The sequence below is a fragment of the Metarhizium brunneum genome, chromosome 1 (assembly GCF_013426205.1).
Source record: "Metarhizium brunneum chromosome 1, complete sequence".
In the NCBI taxonomy this organism is placed as follows: Eukaryota; Fungi; Ascomycota; class Sordariomycetes; order Hypocreales; family Clavicipitaceae; genus Metarhizium; species Metarhizium brunneum.
Genome location: NC_089422.1, coordinates 7,268,820 through 7,289,489, shown reverse-complemented (window position 1 = coordinate 7,289,489; position 20,670 = coordinate 7,268,820). Strand labels below are relative to the sequence as shown.

Here is a 20,670-nt window from a genome sequence, read left to right as displayed (position 1 = left end):
TTTCCCTATATCGCACATGTCTCTGCAGCTGTCCCCACGTTATATCATGCTCGCCCTATTTTTAAATTTTTATTCATTATTTGCTTAGCCGGAGAACTGGAACCTGGCAGCTTCGAGTTGGCCCAGGCCGTCTCTGGGAGCAACATTGCGGCGACGGTAATTAGTGGTGAAGTCTTGTAGCAGAGTGCGCACATGTCTGAGGCCGCTCACATCCCCAGAGGACAACTTCTCCTTGATCTTGGTCACGAATCGTTGCGCTTCCGGTGCCGACACAGTTCCCTGAGGAAGAAGCTCAATCGTGTGCGCAACCCACTCAGTAGTTTGTGCTGGCATAATCTCAAACAAGGCCAGTACAACGCCGCTTCCATCCGCAAAGCAGTCCCCGGGAAACGTAATCATCATCCCAGCCATGGTTTGTTTGACAAGGTCCGCACCGTGGGCCATCAACAAATTCTTGATGATTCCACGGATTTCAGCAGCCTGTGCCTCCGGAAGACCTTCACTACTTGCCGGATTGTCACCGCCGTACGATAGCAAGTCGCGCAAAAAGTGCAGAGTCGACGAAAGCGGATCTCGTTGCTCCAAAGTTAATGCGTAGACCGAAGCTTGGAAAATTGGCACCAGCAGCTGCGACGGAATCAGCTTCTGAGGGTAATACAAAAGGGCATCAATTAGAAGCCGGAAGAAGTCATCAATGACATCTGGCAAGTCTTTAGGCTGCAAATCTGCCATCACTCTAAGGAAAGCGGTTGTTTGAGCCTCAAAGAAGGTGTAGATGTTTTCGGTGGTGGCCTGGTCCAAATGCTCACGGTCTTCCGAGAACTCTCTCAAAATTGCGGATGTAACCCAGAGGAAGCAACCCTCTCTGGATGTGTTGAAGCTGCTGGCGAGCTTGTTGGCCATTTCAGGAAGCAGAGGGGCCATGGCAGTTCGATACGACGTGACCATATTTCGCCAGCATCGACAAATGCGTTCGCAAATGGGACTAAAATCGAGGAAATTGTCCAAAACAGTCGATAAGATGGGAAAGATCTCCTGCCAATACTTGACTGCAGGGTTTTCTCCCCCGGGAGCCACGTACGGAACAACATTCTGCACAAAGATGGTGATGAGTTGGAGGTGATCTTTTAGCGTACAAAGTTAGTCACGTCACGCTGAAAAGGCGGTTCTGTAGTTCAACTTACCAGCCAAGGCTAGCTTGCCTTCCTCGTTGGAAGCGTTGTTGGCTTTGGCCATTAATCGTTGCACCAGAGGGTCGGCATAGGTTTTCAACAACCTGTACGTTTCGTCAACAGGCTGAACGGCGACCACGTTGGCAACACCCTCAGTTATTTCCTCCTTGCTCAGATCAGGTAGCTTGTCCAGGATTTGGTCGTAGAATGTTTGGAGCTGCAGCACCTGCCCGCTGAGGAGGTTTCTGCAGTCAGTACAGAAGAACTTGAGAGAAAGTGCAGCGGCTCTGAGTATTTCTCTCGACTCTGTCTGGAAAGATTCCACAATGTAATTGAACTGCGGTTCCAAATATTCAGGGTGCGCTGCAGTCCACTCGGTGTATCGCCCCAGAACCATGATTGTCGCGAAGCGAAGCTTTTCGTGACTAGGAATCTGAACCAGTAGCGGCATGAGTTGGGGGAGCACAATACTTTCGTCCTTGTGAACCATTCGACCCAGGGCCCTCATTGCGAAAAGAGGGGCTTCAAGCTCTTGCCAATGGGGAACGTCGGAGCCATTGACTTGTCCGGCATACTTTTGTGTCCATAGCTTAATAGCGTGAAGAACCTTGGTAAGACACTCAGTTACCCCCATGACATCGCAAGAGTCCTTCAAGGTGTCACCCATTCGGTGACGGAACTCTCGGAACTTTTCTTCCTGCTCACGGTCACCATCGAAGAGATCGCTCTCGTTTCCAGACTCGGGCCGGGGATATTCTAAATGGCGGAGCAGGATGTCAACGAGCTTCGAGAAAATATCGACGAGCTCTAGTCTGCCTTGAATGTACCGCTCCAAAACCAAATACTGCTTCAGCTCGTACCAGAAATCGAAAGTGTGCTCAATAACGTCACGCTCCTTGTCTCGAGCAGCGCATTCCAGAACAGCCTCCACCAACGGTCTGAAATGAGACGGTTCGCGAGCAATACCAACCACCCAACTAATCGCAGCTGTCGAGAAGACTTTGGTCAATGCCTTCAACTGGTCCGTATCGTCGGCCTCGGCGGCCTTTTCGATCTGTGGCTTCAGTGCCACGACCCGAGGGTACAATGCATGGACAGCATCTTGGCTCTCATCGATATCCCTGGTTTCCCGGAGCATGGTGCAAAGACACTCGGCGGCTTCCGCACCACTTTCGTCACTCGAAACACCAGCAAAGATGTGATCCAGAAGTGGTGAGTTGATAATGTTCATAACGGGAACCTCTCTCAACCAGGACGTAATGCACTCTATGAGCTGGGGGTTGCGCGGTGCAGCCGCTAGATTTGCAACCAAATAGTTAGCATAAATTTGAAGAATTTCAGTTACAGTCAAGTTGTTGGAAGCATACGTGATGATTGTGAGTAGCTTATTAGAAGCTGTACCACCTGATCTATGTTGTCTCCCAATAAGACCTGTGTCCGTGCTGCAAGTTCTTCTTCCTATTTTCCAACAAATTAGACAATGATCCCTATGGTGTGTTGATGCCGATCGGATAGTAGGTTTGTCGTCGAAAGAGACTTGGTTCCAAGTCGACGGATTTGCGATCCACGTACAGACAGGGTAATTTTTCGACCTTCGGTCACTTCTTCAGGCAAAACTCTCAAGAAGTCTAGGATACAAGCGTGGCTCTCAGGGCTGTCGCCGAGGGACTGGACCACAGACGGGAGGACGTCGTTCCAGTCCTTCATTTGTATTGCAAGAATAGCCAGACAAACGCAGAGCTGCACGCGGATGGGCTTCGGACCGGCAGCAAAGTGCTTTAGCAGAAGCAGAATTTGACCTCTGAGAGCCGGGAGTTCGCTCGGTGGCACCTGGGTAGTTAGATCATATGTGATCTAGTCATGTCAGCAACTTCACGCCGAGAGTGTTTGGGACTTGAGCTTGGGAGGCAGAATAGCAACCTTTCCACGAAGTGTTATAGCGGCAAACAGGGTGGCCTCGGGCTCTGCGGTGGATTGGAGGATTCCCATTATGGTGCCCCATGAATCTTTCTATACGTCCTTGGTTAGCATGATGTGAAGCAATATGCTCATGTGTATTCAATGCATCAAAACATACCGACTTCTGGAATCTCTCCAGATACTCATGGGCCTTTGTCTTCGTCTCCTTCTCCCCAGTCCTCATCGTCCTAACGGCAGCTAGTACGTCAGACGGCGAGAACGTCTCTTGTGTACCATTCGAAGCCATGGTGGGCAACTTAAGGGGATGCGAGAGAGAGAGCCGTGGTGGCCGAAAGAGTCGCAACCAGATTTCAAAACGGGCGGGGAGAGCTCGTCTTCATAAGGCCTCACGCGTCCAGCGGTGTTGAAAAGCTGCTCCAAGGCAGTCGCAGCAGAATTAGAGTAGGGACAATATACGGAGGAAGAGATGACAGTAATGAGAGACGTGGAACACCGTCAGTTGGTTCCGAGTGCAAGGAAGGTAGTAAGGTGGAATGATGGTTAGGGGACGCAAAAAAGAGAAGCATGAAGCCACACAGCGTGGTTCTTTGACATTGGTATGACGGGCCATGGCGGGGCGATGAGGTAGCGGGCTTAGGGTGGTTGGTCGCTACCTGGTTTTTCCGCTCCGCAGCGGCGAGATATGGTGCGCTACTCCCAACTTGGCAATACAACGATCGTCACCTTGCAGCTGAAGTAGCCGGAGCAACTGGGGATGAATTGCTCGGCGGGCTCACTCTTTTTGCTAGGTGCGCTCACGCACCTCCAGGTACCTAGATATTAGGCTATATTATAATATATTATTATATATTTTATTATAAGTAAATATATTTTATTATATATTATTTCTTAGGAATATATAAGAAGAGTTTAAATATACTAAACACTTACCTACTAAGAGGGGTAAGCGCACCTAGCAAAAAGAGTGAGCCCGCCGAGCAATTCACAACTGGGGCACCTGTCAGCCAAAGAAGGCCATGAATTATGCTTCACATGTGCATGTCGTATTAGGACAAATTGCAAGCTTAAAAGCCCGGAGCCTTGGACTTTCCAAGAGCAGCGGGATGTAGTGTGACGCTTTCTTGCGTCTCATGCGGTAAATACTACTTTTTGCAGTACTTCCTAGGCACATGCGCTTCTGTCATTATCACGAAGATTTTTAGTGCATTTTTTAACGTATCCTGAGTCTAGAAAAACGAGTTGCCTCATTTCGCTGTTATGCTCCTAGACGACTCCTTTATCTGCCCATTTCCTAACACAAGGCCATGCAGGGGTCTATCATACTGACCCATAGGAATCTGTTCCTCGGATGAAGCCGAGAGCAATTGCTCGGTGAGTGCTAATCCGTAAAACAAGATGGGTTTTGCCTCATTAGCAGGGGATGCTGCTTTCGCCAAGTATCTATTCATGAAGAAATCGTAGAAACCCTTTCCGTGGCCGAGCCTCCGAATCGCACCAGACTCATCAAAGTCGAATGCCACACCCGGTAGCAACATCAAGTCCAAGCCAGCTCGGTCTGACCTGTGCGCATCCAGCCCGCCCAGAATGCGCTGGCGCTCGTGAACCGTGGCCGGATCTACACTGGGAATGCCCCAGCGATCAGGTTGCAAGTTCTCATAGTCTTGCATATTCTTTAGAAGGACCATGTCCATGACGCGCGCTGGCGTGCCTGGGGTGTCCAGCGGTGATTTGTGAAGGTAGGGGATAAAGACTTGCTTTCCTGAGTCGAGGGCGTGCCGTACAATTGCATCAGTTTGAACTTCGCCTGAGGGCATGGAAAGATATATGCTAATGCTCTTGGCCTCGACGTATGGCCGAAACTCTTTTAATGATTCGCATATCTTGCGGCCTGGCTGGTGTGAGCACGGTGTGTTGGAGAGTATTGTGAGAGTGACACTGTCTTACTCTGAGTGACTATGGAGTCGGCGGGCACGGCGGCGAGTCTTTGTTTCACTAGACTTCGCAGCTGCTGCTTGGCCGCAGAAAGAGATGAAGCCATTTTGAACTGTGTATGGCACACGGCGAGATATACGAGCCGGAGCAAGGGATGCTCGAGGCTGCTGGTGTTTGCAGTCTCGGTGTCGTCACTCCGAAGGTCGGCGAGGCCTTTGTTGTGCATGAGCTACTTGGAGCAAATGTTTGGTAGGCGGCCATGGCTCGGCATTGGCTGGAAAAGCGCCGCTGCATCGGGTGTCAGCCGCGCCGCGCCAAACGGTGTCCTGTGGAATGAATTGACTGCAATCTACTCCCTCCTAGCACCCTGCCTGCCTGGGTCGTGGACGTGATACAGTGATAGTACTGAACCATGTGCCATTTGGTACATGACAGACACCAGGGCTGAGCGGCCCCGCAATGTACTCAACTGAGTAATCCGGCGGCTGACAATTTCTTGTACAGTGCGGAGTACATGTCTAGCGGATGATTGGGCTCAATGTTGTGCCTTGTACAATCCGAAGCGGTACGGAGTCCTTGGGGCTAGTATTACATCAGGGAGTAAGTACATACTACTATTACGATTAGCATTGATGATCATCATTACCGTCATGTACTACTATTATTATTGCCAGAGGTCGTGGCTGCTCGTCCGGAGTCTTTTGTTTGATTAATGTTGGCCTCGAGGCTAATGCACTCCCTAGACCTAGATAACCAACTATCCTAAAGTACCAGTAGACTCCCTGCCACGCACGTCGCTTGCCCCTCACATGCATTCCGCCACGAACCGCATCACGCGTCTCCTAGTTTGCATGACAAGTGCTCACGATTTAAGGCTATTTTTCTTTCCGAGTCATGCCGCCTCGAAAAGATACACCCCTTTCGGCAACCATGAGCGTCACAAAAGCGGTGGGAAGCATAGCTGATCGTGTTGGCGTTGATGTGTAGCGGCTTGGCCCATGATGGGTCTGACCTTTTTTAGTCTTTCATCACTTTGCGAAACCCCCGAACCTGGTAAATTGGGCCGGCATGTAACTAACTATACATACTAGTTGGTTACTAGTAGTCGGTAGAGAGTAAATAAACAATGGACAATGGACAATGGACTCGACTACTCTGGACTCCATAGAGAATGGAGCATGGGGAAGGTAGGCAGCGAGTCCACACCGTCAAGAGTCCATCACCAGTTCGTTATGCTGCATGCAGATGCCAACGCATGTCAACGAGATCGATCTCAAGGCCAGCGACCGGCGACCGGCGACCGGGACGCCCTGACCTTTCCCGGTACTACGCAAGGGCCAAGTCAGACTCCGGGCTGTCCTCGGCTGTGGTGTCGTGCCGCCTCACGGGTTTGGTCATCAAGAATTGGTAAATAAACTCTGGCTCCGATTCAACTGCCTTCTTGCATGGTACTCCTTGGCGCGCAAAGGGGCCGCTCGTTATTCTTCGTACCGGTCCTTCATGCTCCCATTGGTGCTGCGACCACCCCCCCGAGGACCGTACATGTTGTCCCGACCCAAGGGCAGCTCCATGCCACGCCATCCACGCATCCCTCAACATCCCTAATCAGCCTCTAGTGCTTCTAGTTTTCCATCATCGTTTCTGTATGCGTATGCAAGGGTCGGCGCTGTGCTGCTGCGTCGTTCCTCAGCCAAATCCTCTCGGCCCGCCATTGTCTGCCCCGCCATGGGCCGTCGCACCACGTCCGCGTCCAGCTTGACCGAGTCCGCCACCACCAGCACCGCCAGCACCACCAGCACCACCATTCCCTCCGTCTTCAAGTCCCGTCCGTCCTCCTCTCTGGACGTTGCGGCTAGGGTACATGAGTCCCAATTGCACGCGCAGGGCGTGCCTCTTCAGACCCTAGCACCTCGATCCACTGCCTCATCGTCATCTTTCCCGCCCCAGCCGAGTGAGGCGGAGAGTTTGTCCTACACTGGCCCAAGGGAGTCAACATCGGTTGTGCGCCCCGCGTCACGCTCATCGTCATCCTCGCCTTCTATACCTGGCCATGATCCTGCATCTCCGAGCCTCAGCGAGGCAATAGCAGAGCCGACTCCTGGCTGCCTTGACCACCCGCTCGACGAAGCCGACATGGCCTCCAAGAAGACGCCAATGCTTCGTGCCATGGATGGTTCTCGATCTACCTCCTCTCCATACGGCTCCGTCACCCTTAGCCACGACGACTCTCCCGTGAGCAGCGATTCCGAAGATGACCATAATAACCACCGACTTCGTCGGTTTGGTTCTCAGAACCGGAGCCAGTTGAGTCTAAGCTCGCGCCGGTCCATGACCTCATGGCGATCCGAGGACCTCGACGGAGCCGCCCTAATGTCCGGGCTCGAGGGCCGGTTCGGAATAGCAGAATCCGCCTTTCCCAGCGAGATTTTGGACCACGACAAAGATGGCCAAGACATCGGCTCCGAGGACGGGCTTCTGCTCGAGGACGCCTCGTCGACGGCATCGACCATTGAACCCGAGGACAACTCACCACACGAACTTGTTCGAGCTTCCGTGCCTCCGACTGATAATACGACCCTCTCAATAAACACGCCTCGTATGTGGTGCTTGTCGGTCATCTTCTCCATTCTTGGCTCCTCGACAAATCTGTTCTTCTCATTACGGTACCCAAGCGTTGCTATTACCCCAGTCATAGCTCTGCTGCTTGTTCACCCTCTCGGACACCTGTGGGACATGATTCTCAAACGACCCGACGACCCCGACTACGTATTTGTCGATGGAGTCCGCACCCAGGCCGTGAGCGAGGGAGCAGGCCAGACTCACCAAAAGCATGCAACTTCGTGGCGCCAATGGCTGGCACAGGGGAGGTGGAACGAAAAGGAGCATACGTGCGTATATGTCAGTAGCAATGTCGCTTTTGGTTTTGCATTCGCGACGGATGTCATTGTCGAGCAGACCAAGTTCTACAACCAGCCGGCTTCGATTGGGTACCAGCTGCTCTTGACGATATCGACACAAATCCTCGGTTACGGCTTTGCTGGCATGGCTAGGAGATTTCTGGTTCGCCCGAGTGGCATGATTTGGCCAGGTACTCTCATGTCCGCCGCCATGTTTTCCACGCTACACAAACAGGACAATAAACCTGCCAACGGCTGGACAATCAGCAGATGGAAGTTCTTTTACATTGTGTGGAGCGGCGCCTTTGCATTCTACTTCTTGCCGGGGCTGTTGATGCCGGCGCTCAGTTATTTCAGCGTCGTCACCTGGTTTGCGCCCAAGAACGTCGTCGTTGCCAATCTCTTTGGCGTGGCCTCTGGTCTGGGGCTCTTCCCTCTGACATTTGACTGGGCGCAAATCACATATGTTGGCTCCCCTCTTCTGGTCCCGTTCTGGGCTGCTATGAATGTCATCGGCGGTCTCGCCATTGTCATGTGGATCATTGCGCCCGTCTTCTACTACGCCAATGTCCTCTACACATCATACCTGCCAATCCTATCAACTGGTGTCTTTGATAACAGGGGTAAAATCTACGACGTCTCCAAAATCTTGACCTCTGAGTTCCTCTTCGATAGGGACGCCTATAAACAGTACAGCAGGGTGTTCCTTCCAGTGACGTACATGCTCAGCTATGGCATGCAGTTCGCCGGCCTCGCCGCTCTTCTCACCCATACCTTTTGCTGGCACGGCAAGGACATATGGCGGACATGGAAGAGATCCATCGAGGAAGCGCGCCAGAATGGCAAACCTACGTATCGACCCGTACCAGAATCACAGTCACACCCAATCTCGTCGTCAACGGGGAGCTTGGGCAGCGAGAACTACAGCCGATTTTCGGCCTCGACATCCAACGTCGACAACCTCATCAGCCGCGAAGACATCCACTGCCGTCTGATGAGTCGGTACAAGGACGCCCCGTTGAGCTGGTACTTGCTCACTTTTGTCTCCATGACAGCCATTGGCATGTTTATTGTCGAATTGTAGGTGCCCCGTCCAAATCTCCCAGGCACACGCAACCAAAAAAATAAAAAACCACGTTGTTTCTAACCATAGCAGCTACCCCGTCCATCTTCCCTGGTACGGCCTTCTACTGTCCCTCGCCATCGGCGCCATATTCTTCATCCCCAACGGCATCATCATGGCCGTCACCAACCAACACAGCAGCATCTACCTCATCTGCCAACTCATCTGCGGCGTCGTGTTCCCTGGCCGCCCCATTGCAAACATGGTCTTTGTCACCTACGGCTATATTTCCTCCGCGCAGGGCATCAAGTTTGCGTCCGACCTCAAGCTCGGGCACTACATGAAAATCCCGCCCCGACTCATGTTCCTCGTCCAAGTCGTCGCCACCCTCGTCTCGTCCGTCACGCAAATCGGCGTGTTGAACTGGATGTTCGCCAACGTCAAGGGCATCTGCACCGCCGACGCCCTCAACGGCTTCACATGCCCCATTGCGCGCGTCCACTTCAACGGCTCTATCCTCTGGGGCGTCGTCGGACCAGGCGAGTTCTTCGGCCCCGGAGCCACCTACCGCGCCCTGGTCTGGTGTTTCCCGCTCGGCGCCCTCCTCCCCATCCCGCTGTGGCTGTACGCGCGCAACAAGCGCGGCAGCATCATCCGCAAGGTCAACCTGCCCGTCATTTTCGGCGCAATGTCGTGGATCCCCCCCGCTACGGGCCTCAACTTCTCCGTCTGGGCCGTCGTCTGCTACGTCTTCAACTACCTGATCAAACGGCGAGCAAACGCCTGGTGGGGCAAGTACACCATGACCCTCAGCGCCGCTCTCGACTCGGGTCTGGCCTTTGGCATTGTCGTCGTCTTCTTCGGCTTCTTGTACCCCGGGTGGATGAAGGACTTCAAGTGGTGGGGTACAGAAGTGTACAAGCAAGGCTGCGATTGGCAAGCGTGTAGCTATAGAACGGTTCCGGAGGGCGAGACTTTTGGTCCAGATGCGTGGTGATGATGTCCCGTCACCTGGCATTGACTCACGATTTCACTAACCATGTGTGTATATATGCATATATATCGTTTTTTTGGGATGGCATTTTGGCAGGGAAAAAGAAAAAGGCCAACTTGGATGGGAGGCAAATCTACTCAACGATATATACCCGTTTTTGCAGCACTTTTTTGTCTTTTTTATCAGATATAGAATATGACGTACCAAACTAGCATTTGAATTTTTAGACCTTCTAGGGATGCACAGCTCTTCTTCATGACTAACTTCTCGTGTCTTTACAGTAGATTACTATACAGTGCACTGGCTAAAGCCTGAACCAAGCTGCCAACTCTGTACCCAATGCTCTCCTCGCCGTAAAACTCCTAGTGTACCTGGTCCTTTATTGTCCATTTTCCCACTCCGGGTTCTATCAAAACAAGTTAGCTAAACCGAACCCAAGGTTTGAATATTGAAATGGCATCACCTTACCTTTTGTAGGATTACTAGGCCCTCCAGAGTACCGTTCAAGCTAATGTACTCCTCATCCTCAAGCTCCGCTCGCTCTCCATAGCCCAACAGAACAGGTGTACTCTGTGTTTGCCATCCGGTAATGGTCTTGGGACGACCGGCTTGCCCGACAACATCCACGGCTTGACCAACACGCACGTTGACTTTGAGAGGTTTAAGCTGCTCATCTAGAGTGACCAAGAACCGAGGGTGCATAGCCGTGACAAGGAAATAGAGTAGGTAGTGGGAGGTGCCCGTGATGAACTCTTTGGGGTCAATCAGGGCAATCATCGTGGCTAGCAGTCCTGCAGTAGAAACCTGCGAGAGGACCTGGCGGTCAGTGTGGAAGGGGTTGATGGATAATGTGCCCTTGCCCATGTGTAGTAAGCCCTGAGCAATTCGGACCATGAAAAGAGCATCCTGGTCGCGGTGATAGTAGCTTGCCAGTTGTCTCAGGAGTTGTGCCAACCGGGCGTTGTTTGTTCCTGCGCCAAGCATCCCCATGGCAAATATTGCATTGATGGCAACCTCTGGGTCGTTGTCGTGGCTGTATCTTGAGAGTGTATCGTAAACCTTCATTTGCGGGTTACTCGGGCTGATGAGACCCATGGCCAACGGAACAGCCTTTCGAATGTTCGCCTCGCCATAATGCATGAGGTGGCCAAACTGTCTAAGAACCATCTCCTGGCCGATATCCTCACCCATGGCCACCAATGCAATGCCGATGACGGCATATGCTTGTAGCAGCTCATCGCCTTTCTTATCATCCGACTCTTCCTTGTGCTCGTTGCAAATATGCAAAAGCTCCTGGATCTTGAGCACAGCTCCGGTGCCTGCCCACGCACAAATTTCCGCCAGAACAGCAGTTGGCTTAGCCATGGGGTGCTCCACCGCCTTCAGAGTCTCCAAAATCACGTCAACCTCTTCCTGTCGGCCGAAGAATAGCAATCCCAAGCCAAGTGCCAAGAAGCGAGTCCACTTATCTGTCAACTGGTTCTTTCGTTCGTCATCCATTAACGTTGTAACAATAGTTTCCGTAACATCAGGGTGGGAAGAGCCGACAAAGATCAGACCGCACGACAGAGCAGCCATGGCAGAGATTTGCATGTCTTGTGATGAATCGCTGATAATCGGTAACAGAAGCTCGAGCAAATCCTCTTTATTCGAACCAGCGTACGACAATCCCAGACCCATAATACAGGCGGTTCGGATTAAGGGGTTCGAGTGATGCAACTTCTCAGTGTCTCCAAGCAGAGCCAGCGCAGGCTCCGAGTCAAAACGAACACCTGAGTTCATGATACCAATCGCCAACATAGCTCCAGCTGAAATTTCAGTTTCAGCAGAGTATGTGTACTTGTCGATCTTGTCCAGACCATTCTCGATATCCCAAAGTAGAAGAGTACCCATAGAAGCCACGGTCGACATCATACCATCGGCCTTGGTCTTCCAAACCCAACTCTCCTTTTCACCCTCTACCAACATCATCTTGTCATTACCAAAGCCAGCATTGACAAATGCGTTAACAAACGCAGCAGCCAGGTTGTGCCTGGCAGAGTCAAGATTAGTCATACCAGCTACCCGACTGCTTTCAAGGTGGCTCTTGTAAATATCTTCAGTGGTCTTGGGATCCAAAATATTCAACTCCTTTCCAAGGGACTTGAAGTGCTCTGACAGCTTAAGATTAGAAGCGCACTCCAAGATCACTTGCTCATCATCATTGCTCTCAGGTAGGTCCAGTACGATTCTTTGTCGCGCGACCAGGAAGGCCAACTGCTTCTTCAAGGTCGGGTTCTTAGCTTTATCGAAATCGGCCTTGATAAGCTCAACATCATGCAGTCGAATAGCAAGAACAATAGCCTGGGTGAACTGCTTGTACTCCATATAGATGTTGTGGGCAGTTCGAAGGAAGGTCTCATTGTCCGGATAAGTGAGTAGATTCACCATGCTAACCATGTACAAGCAGACTCTGGCATAGGTGTTCTCATCGACGAATTTCGGTATCTGCTCAATGATTTCAAGTTCACTCATAAGATCGACAGCATCCGCCTCGGCATTGCTCTTGATGAAAAGCGGGACCAGTATGAGAGCAAGGTCGATCAGGTCCGAGGTAGACTCATCAGCGGTGATTCGTTTTCCATAGACCTCGCCGATCTCCAAAGCTAAATGTCGCACATATTCATGCCCCCAAGAGCTAATATCAGATGTCGGAGCCAGAAGACGATATTTGAGAGTGTCTTGCTTGTCCTCGTCGGAGAAGGTCATACCAATGACAGATAAAACATCAGCCAGCGATGTCTTGTTCTCGCCAGCAGGCCATTCCTCGTACAATTTGGTAAGAGTTTCATAGTGTGGTCGTAAAAATTTGAGAGGCTTCGGTACTGCTGTCATTGATGATGTTGAGGTTTTTATCGAAGTCTTCATCGCCTCTAATGCTGTTTTGTAGAGCTCCGTGTTCGATTCCTTGATTCGAGACAGGTCAGCAAACGCCGACAAAGTAAGCACAATTGCTTCCTAGCTTCAGGCAACCTACCGTCAATCGCTCTACTATCATGTCAAGCTCGCTTTTGAGTTGTTGATCCTCCTCACTAAGCTCCTCCTCGACGGCTGTACCTAAATCAGCATCTTGTGGTTTGTCAGCGCTCTAACCAGCACTTACCATCCTTCTTGTCATCTTCCTTCTTGCCGTTCAAAATAGGCTTCTCATCCTTGGACTCGTCCACGGCCTTTCCCTTGCCCTTGTCTGCCGCCTTGGGCGCATCGGTGTCTTGAGCCATGTTGACGTCGATGTGGTGAGCGCCCTGTGCGAAGCTCCTACGAGGGGAGGTAGAAGGTACGAAGAAGGCGTAATGTCGGCTACGGGTGAATTGAGGTGCCTGGGGTATCAACACGCGGTGCGGTTCGAAATTTGCAAAGACCGCAAGCCTGCGTTAGTAGTGGTGGAAAGTGATGGACTCGTGTGGCAATGAAAGCTCCAACGGCGGATGTCCTACAGTAGCTCCGGTTACGTGAGGCGCTGTCGCCTGGTGCTCGCGAGTGCCCAGCCTTGCAATTCAATCACGTGTTGTGGCACCCCTGGAACCGGAACGGTTAATCCGCAGATAAGGCACAGGTGGCGTCGGGCGCTATCGATTAGACCTTATCGGCGAAATTTCTCAGTCACCCCACCAAAAACGATTGTCACCACAGCGCAAGCGCTTGTGTGTGCTGTGAGAGGCCCCACGCCAAGGGACATTTATTCTCTTACTGCTCTTCATCTTACTGCGTTGTACAATATCCCAAAAGTTGGTCCTGTATCAACCGCCACGATGAAGCTAGACACTAGGGCTATGAGGCATTTGGCCTCGGAAGACTGGAGAGTTCTTACTGCCGTAAGTACAACATGAGAACCTTTGTGTCCCCTTGGTACTAAATTGAGCACAGGTTGAAATGGGCAGCAAAAATCACGAAGTTGTGCCCACTCCATTGATAGAAAAGATTGCCCGCTTGCGAGGTGGAGCTAGCGGTGTACGCAGGAGTATATCGGCACTCGCCAAAGTTGGCCTTATCGCCAGAGTCAAGGAAGCCAAATACGACGGCTACCGGTTAACCTACGGGGGTCTCGATTATCTCGCTCTGCACACCCACGCCAGCCGCAAAGATCTTTATAGTGTCGGAAACAGGATCGGCGTTGGAAAAGAGAGTGATATCATGGTTGTTGCGGACCAGACGGGCACACAGCGTGTTTTGAAAATCCATCGATTGGGAAGAATATCCTTCCGAACCGTAAAATCCAACCGCGATTATCTAAAGAATCGGGCTTCAGGCTCATGGATGTATCTTTCAAGACTAGCAGCCATGAAAGAATATGCCTTCATGAAAGCTTTACATGAAGAAGGGTTTCCTGTTCCAGTTCCGCTGGCACAGTCTCGACATACAATTGTCATGACACTGGTGGACGCTTTCCCACTGCGACAAATTTCCGATGTTCCGGACCCTGCATCTCTTTACGCGGACTTGATCGCTCTGATTCTTCGCTTTGCCAATCATGGGTTGATCCACGGGGATTTCAACGAGTTCAACATCTTAATAAAGGAGGAGAAGACTGTGTCGGAAAGCGGCGAGGAATCTTTGAAGCTTGAGCCGGTTGTCATTGACTTCCCTCAGATGGTGTCTACGGAGCACCAGAACGCTGAAATGTACTTCGACAGAGATGTTGAATGTATCAAAAGATTCTTCTCAAGAAGATTCCACTTTACCAGCACAACTCCGGGGCCCTTCTTCAAAGACTCGAAGAAGAAACTAGCCAAAGGTGGTTTTACAAGACTGGATGCAACTGTAGAGGCGTCTGGCTTCACAAAGAAAATGTTGAAGGATCTTGAAACTGCAATTAAAGATCAGGTCACGAAGAGGGGAGAGGATGGAGTTTCAGAGGAGTTTGACGACGACGACGACGACGATGATGAAGTTGGATCTGAGGACGACGATGACAAAAGTGGAGATGACGAGAAAGACGACGGTGGCATTTTGGGTCCGCATAGTCATGAGAGAACGCTGAGTACTGGCGCCAAAGTCGATGACGAATGGTCTGCTGCTGACGCCCAACCTCTACTTAATGAGGATCTGTCGAAGTTGACAGTATAGTACCATACGATACCCGAAAGAGAATAAAACGAATTGGACATCTGTCAAAGCCTGATAGAAGTGGTTTCATACCTGTGATACATTATTATTCATCAATTTCGCCCATTCGGCGTTGATACTCTGCTACAGGCCCCAATTTTCTCTAAGAATCTAAAGTACAGTCTGATCAAAATGCGTCCTCAATGCACTCCTTGGTGACAGAGAGGCTTGAGACTATAAGATGCTCATTCACAGAATATGTCTGCTTACAACTCAACTGGCAAATTCGTAAAAGAATGTAACAAAAAAGTGACAAGCCAGAAAATGTAGCCACATGTCTGGACATGAAACAAACTGCGAACAAGCAACAAAAGAGACAACAAAAAAGCTAAAATCGACCAAAAAAACATTAATCACTAATTTCATCCCGTCGAGCACCCTTGGTAGATGGCGACTTGTTCTCGTTAGTGCCACCGGCGACGGTGGATGAGTCGGCGTGAATCGTTACACCTTCATCACTGTCCGACATGGTAGCGGCAGCAGCCACATCCGTAATCGTGTTCGGAGCTATCCTGGTTTCAAGGTTAGAATTTAGCAAGGGTTCCACGCGAAAGAGCATACTCGGATAGTCCGCGTCGGGTCCCCGAGTGTCTCATCACATTTCCCTCTTCATTTGATGAAGCAGAAAGCCCACTGTTATCATGTCAGTCAGGCCATGGCAGTCAGAAAAAGGGGTCTTTTCACCTTCGCGAAACAGGCAATGTTCTGCGCCATTGAGATTGTTGGTTGTACAGTGTAGGGCTCATTCCCACAAGAGGAGTGCCATAAGCCCCGATATTATACTCGTTTGTCCGGAATTGGCGGCGCTCGGCAGTGACTCGCTTCAATTCCTTTTGAGCTGGAGTGTCTGCATATCGAATATTCATGAGGAGACCCTCCTCCCCAATTCCAACCCCATTGTATTTCTTGATAATCTCGTCGCAAATTTCACGGCTCTCGAATCTATTAACTCAGTTAGATATTAACTATCCCTTCCGTAGGAATTATATGTTCATACCGGGCAAAGCCAACACCACGGCTATTTCCCATGCTGTCCCGAAGAATCTTGCTCGAGAGGATGGTGGTTCCGAGGAAGATGGTTCCAAGTTCCTTTGCCAATGTCAATTACTATCCAATACTTGGGGTTAAATGGGTTAACTCACCACTTCAGTCAGCGTCTTCGGAAGGTTGGAAATGTACAGATTGGTAGAGCCTTCGTCGCCTTCTGCCTTAAGGCGAGAGTTGAAGGATTCCTAGGGTACATGTCAGATACGTCGTAAAGTAAACAGACGATCCCTCTACATACCCGGGCAAAGCCAACTTCGTAACCAAGTCGGTGGAATCCACGAATGCACATTTCGGAGTCCTGAGAATCAAAGAACTTTGCAAAGCCAAATCTGTCGCATGTCAGTTCCCGCATCAGGTAACGATGACCTTCCATTACTTACCCCTTGCATGCCCCTGTTCCAGTATCAATAATTGCTTTGGATGTTTCGACCGGTCCGAAACGAGAGGCAAATTTGTAAAGTAGTTCATCGTCCGTAGTAGGATGTAGTCCGCGAATGTATACATTGCGATTGCCCGGGATACGATTTTCAAGGCTCTGTTCAAGGCTCTTCATCTGGCTGGGAGGTGTAAAAACTGCAGGGACAGCTCGGGGAATAGCAGGTTCCTGTTGAAGATATTCATCGACAGTCCGGTCCGATACTACAGCAATAGCGGGTTTGGTTGGGTCGGCATGAAGGGCCGGGAGGCCAATTTGCTGGGGGGAAGGAGTCGTATAAGCGGATCGGTCAAGGCTGGCAACTCGTGGGCCGTCATCACGCTGCGAAACTGTGCCATAAAAAGGAGTAGCTGGGGTAGACTCGGTCGTGGAATATGATCCGCGACGATTCTCAAGGCCAGGCACATCTGAATGTCCGCGTTCCACACGAGGCTGGGCAATATGAGCTCGTCCAGGAGTGAAAGGGACGAAGGGCATCTGAACGCCAACATAAGGAGACCCATATCCAGGGATACCCAGGTTCTGATATGGATTTTCGGTGTGGTGATGGTTCATGCCAATTTGGTGAGCGGACATGTGAGCCAGAACAAATGGGGTATCAGTTCCAACCATGTATGGTGGTGGGTTATGTCCCATCGGCATTGGAGCAGAGCTGCTAGGCATACTCATACCTCCCAGGGAGAGTCCGGCAAATTGGTTAAGCATTGCGTTTGGATCAGCAGCTGAGTGTGCAGGACCATGGCTGTGGACATTACGCCCTGTAGGATTGGGGAGATAAGGCCCGCCAACACTGTTTCCGGCGTCCATATTCGAGTCGGCGAGGGCTGATTTTTCGATAAAACGTGAGGCTGGAGAAGTGGAATGAAATTAGCGTACAAAGAATTCCAAGGTAGAGAATGGCACGATGAACAGCAGATGCTGAGTTGGGCAACTCCCCAATCAAAATGATGCTGGTTCCCTCTTCAGGGGATCGATTTCGATTATAAAGGGAATACAATAAAAGGTAGACCGAGAAACCATTCATATCAACAAAGGGGTTTCATGGTCTTCAAAGCCAGAGAAAGGAGGCTCACTTACTCTCAAAGCAAGAGATCAGCTTCGATTGATGGCTGGAAATGCGAACGATCCGAGAGTCAAACGGAAGATCTGTTGCAGAGTCATCAGCAAGTGTACTCCAATATTCCGTCACTGTTCTTTTCTTTTGCCGTCTCGTGTGTGGAATGATCGCCTCGCGTGACTGGTGGTGATTGTTGACCAAGGCAGAAAACAAGCAGCACAAGCACCAAATGCCACGGTTATGACAAAGTCACGAGGAGCATTACCCCAAACACAAAGGCGAGGCCGGCGGGAGTTGGAAGTGATTTCTGATATTAGTGAACAGACTCACATCTTCTTTTTATCTTTTCGGTTGCGTGATGACACAAAGCTGGTGAGAGGCTACCAAAGGCAAATGTTGCTACCAAGACTGGGAAATGAAGCAAGAGAGTAAGTAAGATAGAACAAGCTATCGAGCAAAATGGGCGCACCGAATGATATCGACTTGCCGTTGAAGGGACTTGGAAAATCTGGGTTGGAAACGGTGTTGATGCTGTGAAGAGAAGAAAAAGGAAAAAAAAAGAGCAGAGAAGCAGAATATGGAACAGGGACAAGACGAAGTTGCAAAAGGCACCAGATGACGAAATGGCAGGGAAGAAGGGACAAGCCAGGAGCCAGTTGACGCCGGAAGCGAGAGATTAGAAGCGAGAGGCGAATGCACGGCGGCACTACTTACCTAAAAATGCATATAATCTGCTGGCGAGGTAATTGCGATGGTTGTTGTAGGAGATGGAGGAAGGAGTCAAAAGGAAGGAAAGGATGTCTGGTCGGTTAAACTCGACTCGAAGAAGGCAAGCTAGAAGATACCAGATGCAAGCAAGAGGGTAGTGACGATTCCTGGTCTGCTCGTCCCGATAGCCACGATTTCCAGAGAAGGAATTGTAATGGTGCGAGTCGAGATGAGAAGGACTGAACCCCGAGCGTGATCAGGAGTGCCCGAGGGGAAAAGAGGCTGTTGACGGGGAAAAGTCTTCAACTGTTATTAACCGGACAAGTCCTGCCAGTTGCCCAATATCAGCTGCCGCCTGAAATGAGGGGCCCGATCTATTCTTTTAAGTTCCCTGTATCTTTTTAGACAGGTGCCAGCCAGCCCGGGAAGTGGCACTGAGGGTATTCACAGCTGGCAAGGCAACAAGACGAGGAGGTGAGCAAACACGAAGCCTTCACCGCACGATTGATGAAGCGACGCTTTGAGTTGTCTGCCGAGGCCCAAGGTGTTGTTTTTATTAAGACCGATGGATGGATTTTGCGGTGACTTTCTACCCTTTTACATGTTAACAAGTTCAAGTCATCGGGGTTTGATGCCGGCTTGTCTCGTCATACCTTGGTATTCGCCCCAGCACAGCCAGCACAGCAGCATACATACAATTACAACCGTTGTTTCTCCTTCTGAGCGTCAAAGCGTACAGGTGGAATGTATATCAGCGGAATGATGGATTGCACATGAAGCAGACGACACAGACGGACAGTAAGAATACTGAGCAAAAAGACGCAACGCGGACGGGGAGAGAGTGTCGATGACTTGGACGGGAAACATCTTCTCCAACTACCTTAAATTGTCCCTGCTAGCGGCACAGCAAGGGCAATTTTTCAGATCAGAGCGGTCCAAACAAAATGGCAAGACTCTGTGTTGACTGAAGTTGCTAAGAAGCAACCATCCATCCCAGTCTATCCACCGCCATCCACCCTGCCAAGTACGGAGGAAAGCGTTGCTTTTTCTCTCCCATCTCAGACACCACCAACCTTTGAAAGTCTGATTCACCTGTCCATGACTGTTTTAGGCCTTCTCCCTCCCCCAGCTCGAGACTTCTGTGAGCCATTCGTGCAGCAAGTGGCGGGCCAATGAGACGTCTTGAAGCCACGCATCAATCGTGCAAGCTCTTTCAGCCTGGTCGGGATGGCGCAACTGCAAAGCTCGAAACCACCCAAAATTTCGCCATCTGGTGTTATTCTCTACCCTGATCGGCGTCGTCGAGGGAGACTCTGCAGTCCACTCCCTGGACTGGGACCCTCCAGTCCGCCTCAAGGAGCAAGGCGGAAGCCTCGACAGGTCACAGACCCCATCCTTAGTCTCAACGCTTCAGAGTCGCGTTGCTTACCTGAGAAACGACCGTGGGACTTGACCCTCGCAAAGAAAAAAAACCAAAAAAAAAAAAAAAAAAAATCGCGTTTCTGCTACTACTCCGTACACTCATGTTAATTATGGCTTGCTTTTCCTTCTCATTAGAGTCTGCCTCTTCTGAGCTGCGTACGCAACATACGGCGCCGGGCCCGGGATTAGGATTATGACGAGGCTTATAAGACATTTTGCCGCCGAATCGTACCGCTCGTACGCTTCGTGTTGGCCAAAGTCCAGTTTGATGGTTTCATGGACGCGCCGCCATGTCTCCCTTTGCGTTGGCACACAAGTAACCGGGTAGTTGGGTCCAATTCCCTGGGAGCCATGGCCTCAAGAGTCACGACAGACGATCAGCGGCCTGCCTCAAAGGCGTCTCTTGCCACCATTTTGCATAGCTCCATCCAACCGAAGGGGTTCGTCAATCTGGAGTAGCGAACAGGGTTTTGGTCAAATGCAAGGGAGAGAAGTCGAGAGGGCAGAGCAATTGTGGACTAGGTGTCGCAAAAGAAACAAGCCCGTCAAGTTTGAGCGGTGACGAGTGGTAAGAGACAAGACGCCACGGCTGCGTTAAATTGGAACATCCTAGCCCTTGTCCCGACAGCCAACGGTCTGGTGTGCTATTTTGGATGTCCTCTCACCTCAGTCTCTGGATTTGGGGGAGAGGGAAAACAAGCCTCTTCCCCCGCTGTCAGCGAGCAAATCCTATCTAAAACTCGTGGTACGGAGTAGGTGTCGAGCTGCAGTCTGCAAGTGGGCAGCAGGCGCTGGGAGGGAGGCTGAGGGTGTCCGGTTCGGATCTGGTTGCTTTTTTTCGCTTGTATTGGGGAACACCAAGGGCAACTTCGTTTTT

General features: G+C 50.8%; 6 protein-coding genes across 6 annotated transcripts; 2 read left to right on the top strand and 4 right to left on the bottom strand.

Moving 5' to 3' along the window:
* Positions 1–84: 84 nt before the first annotated feature.
* Positions 85–3,378, bottom strand: G6M90_00g022250 (uncharacterized protein; the record flags this gene model as incomplete). The annotated part of the gene is made up of 6 exons (XM_066129890.1): positions 85–1,124; positions 1,185–2,468; positions 2,540–2,630; positions 2,745–3,026; positions 3,093–3,182; positions 3,250–3,378. The coding sequence occupies 6 exons, from the start codon at positions 3,376–3,378 to the stop codon at positions 85–87; spliced, it is 2,916 nt and encodes a 971-aa protein (XP_065985680.1).
* Positions 3,379–4,336: 958 nt separating this feature from the next.
* G6M90_00g022240 (uncharacterized protein) lies at positions 4,337–5,130 on the bottom strand (the record flags this gene model as incomplete). Its single annotated transcript, XM_014692844.1, has 2 exons — positions 4,337–4,980; positions 5,037–5,130. The coding sequence occupies 2 exons, from the start codon at positions 5,128–5,130 to the stop codon at positions 4,337–4,339; spliced, it is 738 nt and encodes a 245-aa protein (XP_014548330.1).
* A 1,619-nt stretch (positions 5,131–6,749) lies between these two features.
* Positions 6,750–9,981, top strand: pgt1_0 (Glutathione transporter 1; the record flags this gene model as incomplete). The annotated part of the gene is made up of 2 exons (XM_014692845.1): positions 6,750–9,001; positions 9,078–9,981. 2 exons carry the CDS (start codon positions 6,750–6,752, stop codon positions 9,979–9,981), a joined length of 3,156 nt encoding a protein of 1,051 aa, XP_014548331.1.
* A 376-nt stretch (positions 9,982–10,357) lies between these two features.
* rpn-1 (26S proteasome regulatory subunit rpn-1) lies at positions 10,358–13,238 on the bottom strand (the record flags this gene model as incomplete). The annotated part of the gene is made up of 4 exons (XM_014692846.1): positions 10,358–10,384; positions 10,447–12,924; positions 12,995–13,068; positions 13,121–13,238. The coding sequence occupies 4 exons, from the start codon at positions 13,236–13,238 to the stop codon at positions 10,358–10,360; spliced, it is 2,697 nt and encodes an 898-aa protein (XP_014548332.1).
* Positions 13,239–13,769: 531 nt separating this feature from the next.
* Positions 13,770–15,084, top strand: rio2 (Serine/threonine-protein kinase rio2; the record flags this gene model as incomplete). The annotated part of the gene is made up of 2 exons (XM_014692847.1): positions 13,770–13,832; positions 13,885–15,084. 2 exons carry the CDS (start codon positions 13,770–13,772, stop codon positions 15,082–15,084), a joined length of 1,263 nt encoding a protein of 420 aa, XP_014548333.1.
* Positions 15,085–15,472: 388 nt separating this feature from the next.
* Positions 15,473–17,413, bottom strand: spo5 (Sporulation-specific protein 5; the record flags this gene model as incomplete). Its single annotated transcript, XM_014692848.1, has 7 exons — positions 15,473–15,635; positions 15,685–15,756; positions 15,808–16,065; positions 16,121–16,212; positions 16,266–16,355; positions 16,409–16,499; positions 16,551–17,413. 7 exons carry the CDS (start codon positions 17,411–17,413, stop codon positions 15,473–15,475), a joined length of 1,629 nt encoding a protein of 542 aa, XP_014548334.1.
* Positions 17,414–20,670: the final 3,257 nt, after the last annotated feature.